General features: G+C 50.3%; 2 protein-coding genes across 7 annotated transcripts in view; one reads left to right on the top strand and one right to left on the bottom strand.

Moving 5' to 3' along the window:
- The window catches only part of LOC149855688 (inter-alpha-trypsin inhibitor heavy chain H3-like), a 104,008-nt gene extending 93,890 nt beyond the window's left edge, over positions 1-10,118 (bottom strand). Inside the window, exon 1 of the mRNA XM_090022291.1 lies at positions 9,967-10,118. Within this exon, the coding sequence (XP_089878417.1) occupies positions 9,967-10,059 (93 nt within the window). The 5' untranslated portion in view covers positions 10,060-10,118. The remainder of the gene's footprint in view (positions 1-9,966) is intronic.
- Positions 10,119-12,626: 2,508 nt separating this feature from the next.
- NEK4 (NIMA related kinase 4) overlaps positions 12,627-15,328 on the top strand; it is a 51,406-nt gene continuing 48,704 nt past the window's right edge. For 3 of the 6 annotated variants that reach the window (XM_090022348.1, XM_090022347.1, XM_090022345.1), the window contains exon 1: positions 12,627-12,844. In XM_090022348.1, the coding sequence (XP_089878474.1) occupies positions 12,752-12,844 (93 nt within the window). In that variant the 5' untranslated portion in view covers positions 12,627-12,751. Of the gene's footprint in view, positions 12,845-12,936; positions 13,193-15,328 lie in introns of those variants that run through there. The other 3 variants (XM_090022351.1, XM_090022349.1, XM_090022350.1) reach the window with 2 other exon arrangements.

Below are 15,328 nucleotides of genomic sequence, written 5' to 3'. Positions count from 1 at the left end.
TTTTTTGGTTGTTCTGCCACTTCATCTTTGTCATTTCATATTGATTTATAAAATCTATCCAAGTTTTTTAAGGACTGTTTAGCTAATGAAAGATATTAGTGACTTGGTAACTACGTTGATTATTTTTAAATAAATCACCTGGATATGGTTAGAGACATTTACCATTTTGCAGATTGTGCTGCCAGGAAGGTGTATTGTCCCACAAAATCTTCAGAATTCTAAAAAGGTAGCCAATTCTAGAATAGTCTTTGAAGGCATCTTCACATGTGCTTTTGGGGTGGCAGCACCGAGAGCCACTCTAATTAAAACACCCATAGTGTCTTGTGTAAACAGAGTCCTATGCTTCAAAATGGCAGCAGAGGGCGCTTTAACTCAAGCTCATCATGCAAGCTTTAGTTAAAGTGCCCCTGCCACCATTCTGAAGCACAGGGATGCTGAATACACAAGATATGGAGGCTACTGAAGCATGCTAACTAGCACTCGATTAATAGAGATTAACCAGCAGACTCAATTAATAGAGTCTGATCCGATACGCTGTAATTAAGGCACACTAGAGCAGTGTCTCCACACATCTATAGACACCCTTCAGGATTTCAATATCATAATTTAATGAATGAGTTGGGTAATAAGACAACAAAGTACCTGACAATATTTTTCCATGGTATTGCCAGGCATTTATTAGATGCTTCCAATCAATTATTGGAATATTTTTTTAACAGCAGATTGTGCCAATTTGTCTCGTTTCAAATTGTATTGCAATGGAAAAGCAAAGAGTGGAAGAATGTGAGGAAAATGCCAGTCCTGAAAAAAGGGAAATTAAGCTTATAAGAAAACATGAACAGACCCCACATTGATCTCTTTGTTAATACTATTAAGATAACAAAGGATCTTCTACATAGAACATACAAATCTTGTGATATGCTTGTTGCAGTCTCAGTAGGGATCATGAAATTATGAAGCTATGACAACTGAACTCCCCTGTGAAATGATAGGAGGCCGCTCCAAAGTAGTTGAGAAAGGAGACATGAAAAAGCTTGTATTGCTGCTGCCCATACTGTGAACAGGCAGAGGACTTCAGTTTCCAGGTTTTAATTTAACCAGTGAAAGCTTTTTCCTTGACATTTTTATTTTGTGCATTAGTCACCATTGCAAGGTGTATAAAGAGAGATTTGCAGACCACCTACGATCCTAAGGCTGGCATGGATTGGTTGCAATTTTGAGCAGATTCAGGCCTGCTCTTGGTTGCACCTGTTTGTGTAGGGCCTTGAGAAGTTCTTTTGGTTGCTGTGCACAGAGCTGCTGCAGTTACATCTGTTCCTCTTGCCATGCAGAATAGAGGCTGGGCATTTTCCTTTAGAAAGGTTTCAGCATTAAAAGAACAGTACTAAAGTGATTGTCAGGCAGGGAACTGATTTATAAAGAAAATAGACAAGTACTGCCACTTTGCACCCAGGCTATATGAAATAATTACAACAACAACAACTTCTAGAAACTTTTTAGCTATAAATGTCAAAGTGTTTTGAAAAGGTACACACAGGTATTATCCCAATTTTTACAGAAAGACAAACTAAGGCATGGAATGGTTAAAACTATAGGAAAAGCTATAAAAGTGATGCTCAAACTGCAGCCTGCGGGCCAGATCTGACCACGGAGCTGTATCATCTGGGCAACAGGGCTCTCCACAGGTCTAGAAATTTGGCAGCATGAATTACTCCTAGAACTGGAATTAATTGTTCCCAGAACTGTAGTAATCAACACTGTCACTGCTCCCCTGCTACCAAATTTCCAGACCCATGGGTTAGGGACAGACATTCAAAAAGCCAGAGCCTAAAATGATTAAATCTTTCCAGGTTAGTCTAACCTGGAAAGATTGAACCAATTTGCAAGTGAATATACTTTCACTTTTGATGCTAGAAATGCAGGCACATGCCTGCACTGGCCCAGGCTAGAAGCTGGGGGGCACTAGAGCAGCCCCCTCTTCCCTTCCTCAACAGCTGCAAGGCTAAAGGGAAGCTGACCTGAGGGGCATGGCCAGGCCCCCGCAGAACTTAAGTATGATTGTGGGGGGTTTAAACCCCCACCCTGGCCTATAGGGACCCCCAGCCAAGGTGTCCCTGGAGGGGGAATGGGGTAAGCAGCCCTTGCCAAGCTTGTCCCTGAGGCCAGACACTGGCTCAGGCGAAGGAGAGAGGGGTGGGGATCTGTCACCGGGCACAGGCATGGGACCCCAGCCAGAGTCTGCTCAGCTTTCCCCCCGCTCCTGCTTGGGCAGTGGGGGTGGGGCCTGGCCAGAGCCGGCTGGCATAGGCCTGCTATCTGCCCAGGGCTGGGGCTGCGGGGCTGAGCTGGGTCGGCCTGCAGGTGCTGCTGAGGGTGGACACAGCGGGGCCAGCCAGGGCTGGGCTACAGGGGCCGGGCCCTTCCCAGCAGGCTGCGGCTCAGGCTGGGGGGGCTGCACAGCCAGATTACTCCCAGCTTCCCATGCCCATGCCAGGCAGGGCTGTCATAGAGCCGTAGCCAGCTGGGAAGGGCCTTTCCAGCTGGCTGCATTTCCATGACAGCCCATTCTGGCAGCATGGGCGGGGGCTGGCCAGGGAGCAGGCTCCTCGGGCCAGCTCAGAGGCGCCACCAGCCGCCCATCACCACCATGTCCCCTATCCTGTGTGGCACCTGGCAGCTGCAGCCATACCACAAGCTGCAGATTGGCCAGGGCTGGGGAGCTGTTCTAGCTCCTATGTCTCCAGCTGCCACTGCTGCCACGGCCAGTGCTGCTGCCACTCCTGCCCCTGCCACACCGCTCAGGGTGGGCTGGCAGGAAGCTTCAGCCCCATGGCTTCTGTTCAGCTCATGGAGCTCTAGCTCCAGCTCCTGGACACCTTCCAGCCACTTTCTGCGCAGGGGCTGCTCATCATGCCGGGAAAACAGAGCGGGTGGAAGGCAGTCAGAGTTGGAGCCAGCACTCCATATGCTGGGCAGAAGCACCCAGGCTGAACACCCCCGCATCCCACTGCCTGTCTTTCCTTCCACTCCCGCCCCTCCTGTGCTACTCCAAGCAGCAGTGGCAGGAAGGAGTGGTGTTCAGCCCAGCAACTTCTGCACAGCACATAGAACTCCAGCTCCAGCTGCCTTCCATCTGCCCAGTGTGATAAGCAGGTGGAAGGCAGGCAAGAGCTGGAGCCAGATCTCCATGTGCTGGGCAGAAGCCACTGGGCTGAAGCTCCCCACCCCACCACCTACAGTGGAGCAGCCGGGGCAGCAGTGGGATGAGGAGCCTATGGAGGGATGGAGAAGCTGGCCCGGCCTGGCAGAGCTGTTCTGCTCCCCTCAGCTCCAACTGCGACTCCTGCTCCTGCTGCACCATGCAGTGCTGCTCCAGGAGGGTGGAAGCTTCAGCCAGCCGGCTTTTGCCCAGAACATGGAGCTCTGGCTCCAGCTCCAGCTGCTGTCCAGCCATTCCACCCACCCAATGTGATGAGCAACCCCTGTGTGCGGAGTGGATGGGAGGCATCTGGGAGCTAGAGCTGAAACTCTTGTGTGCTGGTCAGAAGCCACAGGGCTGAAACTTCCCACCCACCTGCCAGGGGCAGGCATGTTGGCAGCAGCAGCTGGAGGCAAAGGAGACAGATCAGCCCTCCTGGGCCCAGCCAGCCTGTAGCTTGTGGTGCAGCTGCTGGGTGCTGCACAGGACAAGGAGCACAGTGGCGGCTGCCAGGCTTGGGGCCTGCTGGCACCTCCGAGCCAGCCTAGGTAGTCCGCTCGCGGGTCAGCCCCCACCCGTGCTGCCAGACCAGACTATCATGGCGCCGCAGATACCTAGGAAGGGCCCTGTCCCCATGGCCTGGCCCAGGCTAGCCCCTTGCCAGCTGGGTGTGACTCCACGTGACAGCCCCACCCAGCCCGGGCACAAGGAACTGGGAGCAATTCAACTGTGCAGTCCCTGTGGTCCCAGCCTGAGTCACAGCCCGCTGGGAAAGGACCCAGCCCAAGCTGGCCCCTCTGCATCTATCCTCAGCAGCACCCATAGGCCGGCTTGGCCCAGCCCCACAGCCCCAGCCCCAGCCCCAGCCACTGGCAAAGCAGCTATGATAGGGCTATGCTGGCTGACTCTGGCCACACTCCCGCCCCTCCTGCTGAAGTGGGAGAATGCCTTACAGGGGCTGCTCCGCTCTGCCAGGCAGACCCCGGCTGATGGTGGTACAGAGGATGGAGGGGGAGATGAAATCCCCCTCCCTCTTTCCGTTTGCTCCAGGCTGCAGACACGGCTGGCCACACCCCCAAGCCAGGCAGACCTCAGCTATTATCCCCACGTGGGAGAGGGGCGGGATAGGGGAATAAACCTTCTCCCTGCTCTCTTTGTCTCAGGGGGCCATGCCAGGCCTGCATATGGCCCCCCGCCCGCCCTGGCAAGAGAGAAGGACAGGGCCAACCCTGCTCTGCAGAGCAGACACAACAGCCTAACCCAGGGCTGCAAAATGCTGGGATGCTGGGGGACTCTGGTTTAACTTAAACAAAGAAGGGGGCTGGGACAGAAGTTGCATAAACCGGTTTGACCCAAATCAGTTAAGCCTGTTATTACATTCAACCAGTTTTATCTTAAACTAGTTTCAGCCATTTTGAAACTGGTTTATGTGTTACTGAACTTATGTTCTGGTACAGGGTTAAACTAGTTTCTGATCACTTAAACCGGTTTATATGTAACTTCTGTCCCTAGCCCTGGGGAATCCCCCATGTCAGATGATATAGTCCTGCATAATGTATCACACTAGTGCATAAAATCACTCTGTGGCTGGATCTGGCATACGGGGTCAGGTTGCACTCATGTGCTGGGTTGCACCTGAGGACCAACCATGCACATTGAATCCGGCATGCTGCATCACACCCATACAACAACCCTACATTTGATCCAGGACATAGACTGATTTCCATGGGTGGGATCTAGCCCAAAGACCAGACGCATGCCACTCACCTGTCCTGCAGGGCTGGATAGGATGTGAACCACTGCGGTACACAAATAGTGAATGTAAAGGAAATCTAAATCCTTGGATAGGACCGTTCACATTGATCTACCACGCTCCCTAAAAGGATTTACCAAACTCATCAAGAAATCTTTGAAGAATGTTAATATAGAGGAAAGAGGGAAATTGTTCCTTGTTACAAATATTGGCTGGAAATTGAAAAAGAGAACATTTAAGCGGAATATCCTGAGGCAATTCCCTATACCAACATCCAAATATAGAAGAGGCTCAACTAGGAACATAGTAGGATCCCTACCACATTGTTGTACAACACACTACAGGGAACAATCCATCTTGCTCTGGTACCCAAAGAATGGAGATGATCACCTGAAAGGTATTTTGCAACTCTGCTTATTATTTTTGGAGGAGTCTTTCACCTGATATTTTACTATAAGCACTATAATCAGGTTCAATATTTACTATTCAACTTGTTTATAGAAGAACCCAGCAAACATTTTCTATTGCATGAGAGAGGAATGAAAGGGAAAGGAGAATGGAAGAAGGTTATAAATGGAGACACAAACATTTCTAGAATAGCTTATTTAAGAGCATTCTGTATTCCTAGAAGTGATCAGCTTCAGAACTCTGAACAACTACACAAACAGGTGGTGCACCACTGACATCACTTGCAAACTTTGCAGTTGACTTCAGTGGACAGGATGACATCTTGGATTGAGTGCTCCAGATATAACAGAAAGGCAACCAACCATACTCCAGTCAACTGTATGGTCAATCAACTCAACGATACCACACTCTGGTTGTTCAGTTGGCCGATATCGGCAAAAATGTGTAGCTGACTCATACCTGAGCGATGTAATGGTAACCTCTTCATGCTCTTGTAATAGTACAAATGTAGCAAAGCCATATCACCCCTCCCTTTGCATCTTTCTGTTGGCTCCCCTTTTCTCTACCACATTAAATATATGCTGCTCATATTCTTTTTCAAAGCCTCTTGGCTAATCCACTCTGTATTAGCTTTACTTATTCAGGAACTGGACACTGACTTCTGCACCAGACAACCCATGAAGTATATTCATCAGCCACTTATTACATTTTTTAAAAAACAACTTTGTGCTTTCTCCAGGGTTACCTTCATTCTTGGGGGCAGCTCCCTGTAAACATCCACAAAGTGACTTAATTGCCCTCCTTCAACATATAATTCTGTTTAATTCAGCCTTAAATTTACAGGGATATTTAGCTCATTTGTATGACTAACAGTTATAGCGTAACTGCTAGGGCTGTGCAAAGCTTTGACTTAATATTCGATCAGACAAATATTCGACATATTCGACCTTGAAAAGTGAAAGTCAAGTCAAATAGCAGCTGGTCGAATAGCTGTTGAATTGAATACCGGAAGTTGAATATTAACAGTGCGAGTCGAACATTAACAGCGCGGGTCGAATATTCGACTTGCCTATACAGGATTCCCAGGGGGTGGGGAGGGAAGGAAAGTAAGGCAAGGGAGGGGGAGAGGGGGAAGGAGTGCTTTCATGACTGACATGTGTGGCTGGCCAGTGACTTGTCAGCATTCTCTGAGGTCCCTTCCAAACCCAGTGCTCTGGGGGAGGGTCAGAAAAAATGCATAAAAGGCAGCAGTTTTCAGCTCCCCTGCTTTCTGCCTATGTTGGGTGGTGGAACCAGAGCTTGCTCCGTCCACTCCATGCATTGACCTGGTATTGCAGTGCTTCCAGGACCGGTGCAAAAAAACAGGAAAAAAAAAGTTCTCCAGCACCTCTACATCAGACCACGATGGCTGGAAGCCCTGATCTTCAACAGATTCCCTGCTTGCAATGCTAGCAACAGGGATTTCTAAGAACTTGGTGCTTTTATATTGCTGGAAGCCCTGATCTTCAACAGGTTCCCTGCTTGCAACGCTAGCAACAGGGATTTCTGAGAACTTGGTGCTTTTATTTTATAATTACTTTTCATATTGGTTTATGCTTATATTAGATAGGGTTAGTAGTAGCCTAAGATCTATTCTATATATAGGAATTTAGTTTATATTTTTTTTAATACATCATTCATTCTTTCCACCACACCAACGCTTCTCAATATATTATCTACACACACACACAAACACATTTACATAACATCCAGAAATCTAATATGCGGCGCAGAGCACACTTAGAGGTTCCAGTTCACATACGAAGGAACGCATTATGAAGCAGGGTGGAAAGGCAGGTGGCCACACTGGCGAGCCTGCACGAAGGGGAGCCACGGGGGTTGCAAGCGGGACAGCTGCAGTTTCTTCCCCACCAAACTCAGATGCAGCCTCTTTTCTCCCACTACAAGGGATGAGGTTGCTACAAGCAGTAAAGAGAGGGGAGCAACAGTGCCACCAGAGCCACTGCCTGTGCCTGAGGCTCTCTCATGTCCAGACACAGCAGCCACAACCTCTCCCAGCATAACTGCAACCAGCACAGCGGCGCATTCCACCCATGTCACTGCCTATGCTGAGCCTTCCAGTGCCAGAAGAGCTGACACTGGATCTGGATCTCGGTGCCCTGGCAAGGGAAGTTCTGGGGAAGGAGGGGGAATCAGGTGAGTTTGTGCTTGACACCCCTCAGGTTTTTTCCTTTCAAGACACGAGGTCTCTCCCAGAAGGTACTTCAAAAGGTGCCCCCACATACCACCTTCAGCAGGATGGTGGTGCCCTCCCTATACAAAGCATGCAGGGAGCACTTGAAGGAGGAGCTGCACAAAGCAGGTCCATAGGCGACCGTACACTTCACCTTGGACATCTGGAGCAGCTGGGGTGGAGATCATGCATACCTCTCCCTCACAGGGCACTGGTGTGGCCAGTCAGGCTATCGGTGGGCAATCCTTCACGCCAAGGTGACGGATGAGTCCCACACAGCAGCAGAGATAAGGGGGGCCATGAACCGCATGGTGCAGGGGTGGCTGAGCGTTGGGCAGGCTGAGCTCACCCACAGCTTCATGGTCATCGACAATGCGGCCAATATGGTCAAAGCAGTCCATGATGCCAGCTTTGCTGGTATTCACTGTGTGGCACACAATTTACATCTGATTGTGAGGGATGCCTTGGAGGGGGACAGGACTGCTGGTGATGGCGCCAGCAACACCAGCAGGCTCGTTTCCGGATGCAGGAAGGTGGCAGGCTACTTCCACCTTCAGGGGGCATCAAGGGGGGCAAAATGTTGCGGGACAAACAAGCAGAGCTAAATGTCCTGCAGCACAGAATCATCCAGGATGTGGAGACTCGGTGGAACTCTGCATACCTGATGCTCAAGAGGCTGGTGGAGCAACAGAAGGCCATCCATGAGCTGGCCTTGCTTGGGGAGATTGGGATCAGCAGCCCTCTCACCAAAGCTGAGTGGGATGCCATCTCCCAGATCTTGCTGGTCCTCAAGCCCTTCCTTGAGGCCACTGATACCCTCCGTGCTGCTGATGCCTTCCTCAACCAGGTGGTCCCCATAGTGAAGGAGCTCCGCATCCAAACGGAGACCTTCCTGGGGGCCAATGTTCCTGGCTGGGGGAGGCCGCTTTCACCAGATGTGCAGGCACTGGTGAGGCAGCTGAAGGAAGGCCTTAGGAAAAGGCTTGAACCCTTGGGATCCAACATAGTGCATATGCTGGCCGCCATCTGTGACCCAAGGGTGAAGTGCACCATATGTGGCAGCGAGACACTGAGTCACTGGAGGGAGGTACTTATTAAGAAAGTGAGAGGCGGAACGGCAGAGGTGGGGGAAAGTGGAACAGGGGGATCCGCTGCCTGAATCCAGCCTGCCATCCAGGAGCCAGTCTTCCCCTCCATCACATTAGGGGGTCCAGATCCACCAGACCCCAGGATCAGGCAGACAACCCTCACACCGTGGTGTCTGCCTATCTTGCCGAGCCTGTGGAGTCCCTGGACTGTGATCCACTGGCCTACTGAGCAACCTGCAGCCCGATGTGGCTGAATATGGCCACAGTTGCCCGGTTGTCCTGTCCACCAACCAGTGTGCCAAGCGAGAGGGTGTTCAGCACGGCTGCGGATATTGTGACACCCCACTGCACCTGCTTGGATCCTGGTTTGGTGGAGCAACTGGTGTTTCTCAAGGTGAACCTCCCACTGCTGGGGGTCCCCAAGCGCCAAGTGCAGACGGAGTGAATGCTACCCTCCTCGCTCCATCTGGATCACAAGTTCCATCTATAAGCAGCCTAAGGTGGAGTTTCCCCCAAACCCCTGCATCTATCACCATGAAAGTTGGCAGGCTTTGTGGGCTCCTCGGAAGCTACCATTCCTGTAAGTTTCATCAAGATCAGACAAGAAATGCCAAAGTTATAGCCTGCTTCAACATTCCCCATTATAGCCTATGGGGAAGTCGAAGCAGCTCGAATTTTCGACTAAGCTTCGACCTCGAGTCGAAGCCAACCCGGTTCAACTTGAAGCAGACAGCAAATTGAAGCAGGACCCAGTTTAATATTCAACATAGCTGTCGAATCGAATATTACCTGCTCTGCACAGCCCTAGTAACTGCTGATACACTATCAAGCAGAAATCCTTCTCCCCTTTTGAAGCAGTTAAATATTACTTTTGTCCATAGCCAGAGACTGAATTTTAAAATACTTTCTTAATATATAAAGGGATTTAGAAACATATTTTTTTCAAGCTCTCATAAAAACCAAGAGATTTTGTGATCAAAACAGAGCAATAACTTTTTATAAAACTTTAACGAAAGAAAGAAAGAAATGCACTGCACAAACAACACAAGACGACAGAGACTTGACTGGACATGCAGTTAACTGGAGTATAGTTCTTTGGCTTCTACTATATCTGGAAAACTCAGTCCAAGATGTGATCCTGTCCACTGAAGTCAACTGCAAAGCTCCCAATGATGTCAATACTGCAAGCTCAAGTCTCTAGAGCTTCTCGTTGGAGTGAACTGGCAGAAACCTAATTGTATGATCTATAAAACCAATAGTTACTCACAGAGATTTAGCTACTCACCTTGATATTTCTGAATTCCGCTAAAATAGAGTCCGATGTTCCAAGAGCAGGAAGCAATATAAATATGATGAAAAACAAGATATGGTTTGCCATTTTGGAAAAATTAACAGTTCTCTCATGAAGGGTATGTGCTATTAAATAACGTTGTGTTTAAAGAGTGTTAATAAATAAACCATTGTTAAAAGAGGGGTTAAAATTAGGCAAACAGGGAGAAAGCAAATACTGAACTTTCAGCTTGTAATAACACAAGAAGAAAACTGCATATAAATAAAATGTTTCTACTAATACGTTCCTTTGCCCATGTAATCTTACCTGTAAATACAAACACAACTATCATACTCATACAGACAATTTACAGATGACCGTCTACCTCTGCTTCACATCTGCTGCTTTCTGTTCAAACCAAGGGTATATCTACATAGGAAAACGCAGTATTGTGCAAAGGTGTCTCTAAACAAATTAGGTCAGGTACTGAAAGGAATACCACACTCTAGCTGATGCAGAACCCCAGCCAAATTAATATTCCTGCTTCTCAGAAGAGCTAATAAGCTCAAAGAACCATGCTAACACAGCCATCCAGTACCCAAATTAGCTTGTTAACCTAGCTTCAGTATCACTGCATGGTGCAGTATTGTGCCACATACACATATAGGAAAATCTTGTCTAGAGGTGCACTTGATACATCGGTCCAATATCAGATCAGTACCAATATAAAGAAAATTGGCTGTATAGGAAATTGGCCCAATGCAGCCAATAAACGCCCATTCATGTGCGCAGCTGCAGTGCAGCACGCAGGCAGCGAGGAACACAGCCCGGCAGCTTGGAGACCTGAGTAGGTACAGCTGGTAGGTCTGGGGGGGGGGTGGCAAATTAATGCCTGCCATGGTGAGGAAGGGAGTTGGCCTGGGTCAGGTGCTGCCCAGCCAAGGCAGGGTACAGGATGGAGCGGGCATCTGTTCCTTGGATCTGTGCAGGGAAGCACGGGTAGGCTGCAGCTGCGTAGGGCCAGAGCTACAACAAGCTCTTCTCGGTAGGGGCTGGGCTCAGGGTGGGCAGCGGCAGTGCTGGGAGAGAGGGGGCTGCAGCCACCCCAAATTTCACCATAGCCCCCCCCCAACCCTCCTCCCAGCACCACTGCCACCTGCCCCAAGCCCAGCCCCCGCTGTGAAGAGCCCTGTGTAGCCCCAGAGTCAGCCAGCAGCTGCAGCTCACCTGCCCCGCGCAGATCTAGGGGCATATGCCCTCCTGGAGTGCGTGCAGCAGCTGGAGCCCCCCACCGCTCTATCCTGTGCCTCGCCCCATCCCACTCCCTCCCTCACTACAAGGGGCATTGATCTGCCCCACCACAACTGGCTTACTAGCTGGATGCAGCTGTATCAGAAATTGGATTGGTATTGGCCAAAATGCCTCCTTAAAAATCGGCTATTGGTATCAGCTCCCAGAATCTCCATCATGCATCCCTAACCTTGCCCTTTCTGACATCTGCCTGTAGAGGTCTAGTAGCTGTTACTTTAAACTTAGCATGGCTACAACAGACCTCTAAATCTTTCCTCCAAGACTTCTCCACCAGTGCCTTTATAAATTGCTGTGGCTAATTGGAACCGTATTTCTCAGGTGTGTAACGTGAGTCTGACTCAGATCTTTATTTAAGTCCTCACATTCAGGCTATGTTTAGGTCTTGCAGACTTTTTTTCTGTACAACATAAGCACTTTCTAATAATGGTTTAAGTCTCTGTGGCATAGCTTTTCCTACCCAAGCACATAGCCAAAACTGGTCCAGGCTTGCCTTGTGAAACCTTGCCCCGCTAGATCCTCTCAGAAAACTGCAGCTAATGTAAATTTCCTACCTTTTCATTGCATTACCCCTCCCTGTTCACCTTTCTCCTGGCTCCCCTCTTCCCTACTTAATCAAATAGAAGTACTTGTGTTCCTTTCCAAGGCTTATCCACTCTATCCAGGAGCTAGAGACTGACTCCTGCACAGGTCAACCCATGAAGCCAGTGCCTGTGCAACTATTCATTTTTTTTTTTAAAGGCACCCTTGTGTTTCCACCAGTGCTGCCCACCCTGCTGAGGGGAGCTCCCTTTAGACATCTCCCAAATGACGTCACAGTGCTCCTTCAAAATTGTCCTTGGTCTTGGTAAAACCCTTGGCAGCAGTTCAGCTGCTGGCCTGCTAGAGCTAAGATTAACCGTCCTCCCCTATGGCTCTACCCCTCACCCCCCCGGGACTGTCTTTTGCTCTGTGCTTGGGCAGCCCTTCGTCAGCCGAGAACCCAGCTCCCCAGACCGCACACAACGCGCATGGCTCAGTAGGCACAGCACGGCCACGGATGCATCTCTTCTCTCAAAACGGAGCCGGGAGCGAGCTCCTGCGAAGCAGCGCCTAGACCTGGACTCATGAGGAGGCGGGACCCGCAGCTCGGCCAAGTCGCTGCATAGCTAACAGCATAGGACACGTCCTAAAATGGCGGCCGAGACTGGGATGCCCGCACCCAAAATGGTGGCCCGGGCTAGCGGAACGCTCCTTTCAAGATGGCCCCTGTAACTGTAAAGACCGCATGAGCGCGAAGCGCGCTGCCCGCGTCCAAGATGGCTGCTTCGGTGACGAGAAGTATACCATAGAGCGACGCGGGCTGGTCTGCGTGCTGCCGCCAGCGCTGTCCGTGGTGGGAGGAGGGCCATGCCGATCTCTATGGCAGCGGCCCTGGCTTTAGGGCGGCTGCCGGGTGCGTGGGCCCAGGCGGCTCTGGCCGCCAGCACTGAGGGCGGGCGCGGGCGGGACGATGCCCCTGGCCGCCTACTGCTTCTTGCGCGTGGTGGGGAAAGGCAGTTACGGGGAGGTGAGCCTGGTGCAGCACCGCCAGGACGCCAAGCAGGTAACGGGGGCGCCGCAGGTTCCCTCAGTCCCGGGGCGCAGAGCCCGGGGTCCCAGTCTCCTGGGGGCCGCGGGCGAAACAGCACGGAGAGGCCCCGGCCCTGCGGCATGCTGTACTGCCCCTGCCCCGCGGTCCGACCGGCCTCGGCCCGTGCCATCGTGGCTGCTGCTGGGCATCGCTGCTGGCCTTGGCTCGTCTGAGACCAAAGCTGGCGGCGGGTGCGCTTCTCTTTCTGGCCTGTTCTGATCCAGGAGCTTTTTGGGATCAGGACAGGCAAGGTCCGGTGGGTCCCTGCTGAATGGCAGCCCTGATGGGAGCGTTTCCTACTTAACCCTTCTTGGGCAGCAGGTAAGGGGGCTAGGGATTTCCAACCCCCCCCCCCAACAGGAGAGAGGCCTGTCTGCTGACTGATGACTTTAGCAGGAGCCTTGACTCCTTATCACAATCCTTTTAACTTAGTTTGCATTATGCTTGAACTTTGCCCACCTTTCCTAATCAGAATTGGGTAATGTGCCTTTGAACTCTTGTTCCCCTGAACCACTTTAGACAGGGTACAGCTTTGCACATCCTTGCATGGTATATCAAAACTAATACTACCTTTTATTTAATTGATTCCCTTGCTGATAATGTTATTGATGCATCTTTTGTATTTTGAGGAGGGAGTGAAAGGACAGATCTGATAAGTGTTAAGATTTGTTTTTTCAAATTGCTCTCCTAAGCCCCCTCAACTTCATACCCATTTGGATGATAATGCAGCCAATAAGCACTGGGATGGATGTTGAGGGGGAAGTAAGGTAGGTGTATTAAGTAGAGTGAGAGGCAAGGATTCTTTTTAATCTCTTTTATTGAACCAACTGTATAGCTGAGAGACCTGTTGGGCAAGCTTTTGGGTACCAGGTGCTATTTCTCAGGTAACATAAGGACCTCAGGTTTAAAGTGATAGTATAATCAAATTTGAGAAATTAGCCATTATAGTAACTTCACTGTGATCTTATTAGGCTGCACATTTGAGCCTAGTGCCAGAGTGTAATTGATGTGTACACAAAACATGTTGGCTAATTCATCAACTGTTAACGCATAATTGGTCCTCTCCAATCAAGGGCCCAAATTGTGATCGAGGCCAACTACACAAATGTCATATCCCTTGCGGGCTGCAAACTGACATTGCATTTGAAGTGATCTTGATCTGTATTTTGACCTGGATAAAAACAGGATCATAAAAATCATACAGAATGGAAGGGACCTTTGGAGGTCATCCAGTTCACCCCCCTGCCTGAGGGAAGATCATCCCTATCCAAGCCATCCTATAGAAATATAAACTAAGCTTTTTGTAAAGATACTGTTAACAAGACCTAACACCCTAACTTGGCCCAGGTAAAGCAGGGGAACCACAACAGCCGATGTCCTGATTCTATGAAGTTGTTAATATGACCCTCAGGATCCCTTGCAGAGGGCCATGCCCTCTGCTACAAAGGAAGGCAAAGCCCCCTGCAAACCAGTCTGACCATGGGGTATACTTTCTTCCTGACCCCAAATATGGTGATTGATCTGACCCTGGGTGGAGGGGCAAGATGCCTTAGCCAGGAACCTCCAGCTTCAGTCCCATCAGGAGCATTGGCACATCCCAGTCAAAATCCCCAGCCTTGGTTGCAGCCAACAGCCAATGACTGAGGAGGGCTTAGAAACACCCTGACACGTGGCAGAAAGGTAGGGAGGGGACAACCAGCAAAGCCCAGAAACATGGGGGATACTCATAATAGAACACAGGCACAATCACTAGGGTTGCACCGATAAAGTTTTCTTGGCTGATACCAATAGGTGATGATTAACCAACCGTATCATCCAATGCCGATCTGATAGCCAATATTTAGTAATAGTGCAAGGTAGTTTAAATTACTGACATAAACAAACCTTTTTCTTGTTTGTTTTGCATTTGTAACACATGTGTGCCCCCTGTCTGCTCTAGCCCTCAATGAGGAAGGCAGCAACTGCCTTATCATGCATGTTGCCCCCTCACCCATGGCTCCTATCCACAGCCCTGCTACCCATGCAGCCCACGCTGCCATCCTGGGCAGGGTGGACCTTGCCTGGACGGTGGTGTTGGGCACGGCTGGAGCCCCAGAGCATGCTGCTGTCTCAGTACTGGCAGACCCCACACAACCAGGCTCCCACAGCTGACAGGGAGAAGCCACTTCTGCAAAGACTGCTGCTGCCTGGCAGAGCAGACTATCCCTTGCACAACACCTTGCCCCACCTGCCTGCAGCCCAACATTTTTGCCACAGCCCCAGCACTCAGGCCCCTGCTGTGTGAGCAGCATTGCCATGGTAGTAGCAGGAGCCAGTAATAGTCCCTTTGTTGCTGAGTGCAGTGCCCTGTGACCACTCCCCAGCACCCACTCCCCTTCCCGCTGCTTGCTGGGACCTGTAGTCTGCTACAGGCTCGGGCTGACAATTTGTCGCAGGGGCTGGACTATGCTCACCAGG

This window comes from Crocodylus siamensis, chromosome 11, assembly GCF_052110815.1.
Source record: "Crocodylus siamensis isolate JL-2025a chromosome 11, ASM5211081v1, whole genome shotgun sequence".
Classification (NCBI taxonomy): Eukaryota; Metazoa; Chordata; order Crocodylia; family Crocodylidae; genus Crocodylus; species Crocodylus siamensis.
Note: the sequence above shows the minus strand (reverse complement) of the source record. Positions and strands in the feature narration are given on the sequence as shown.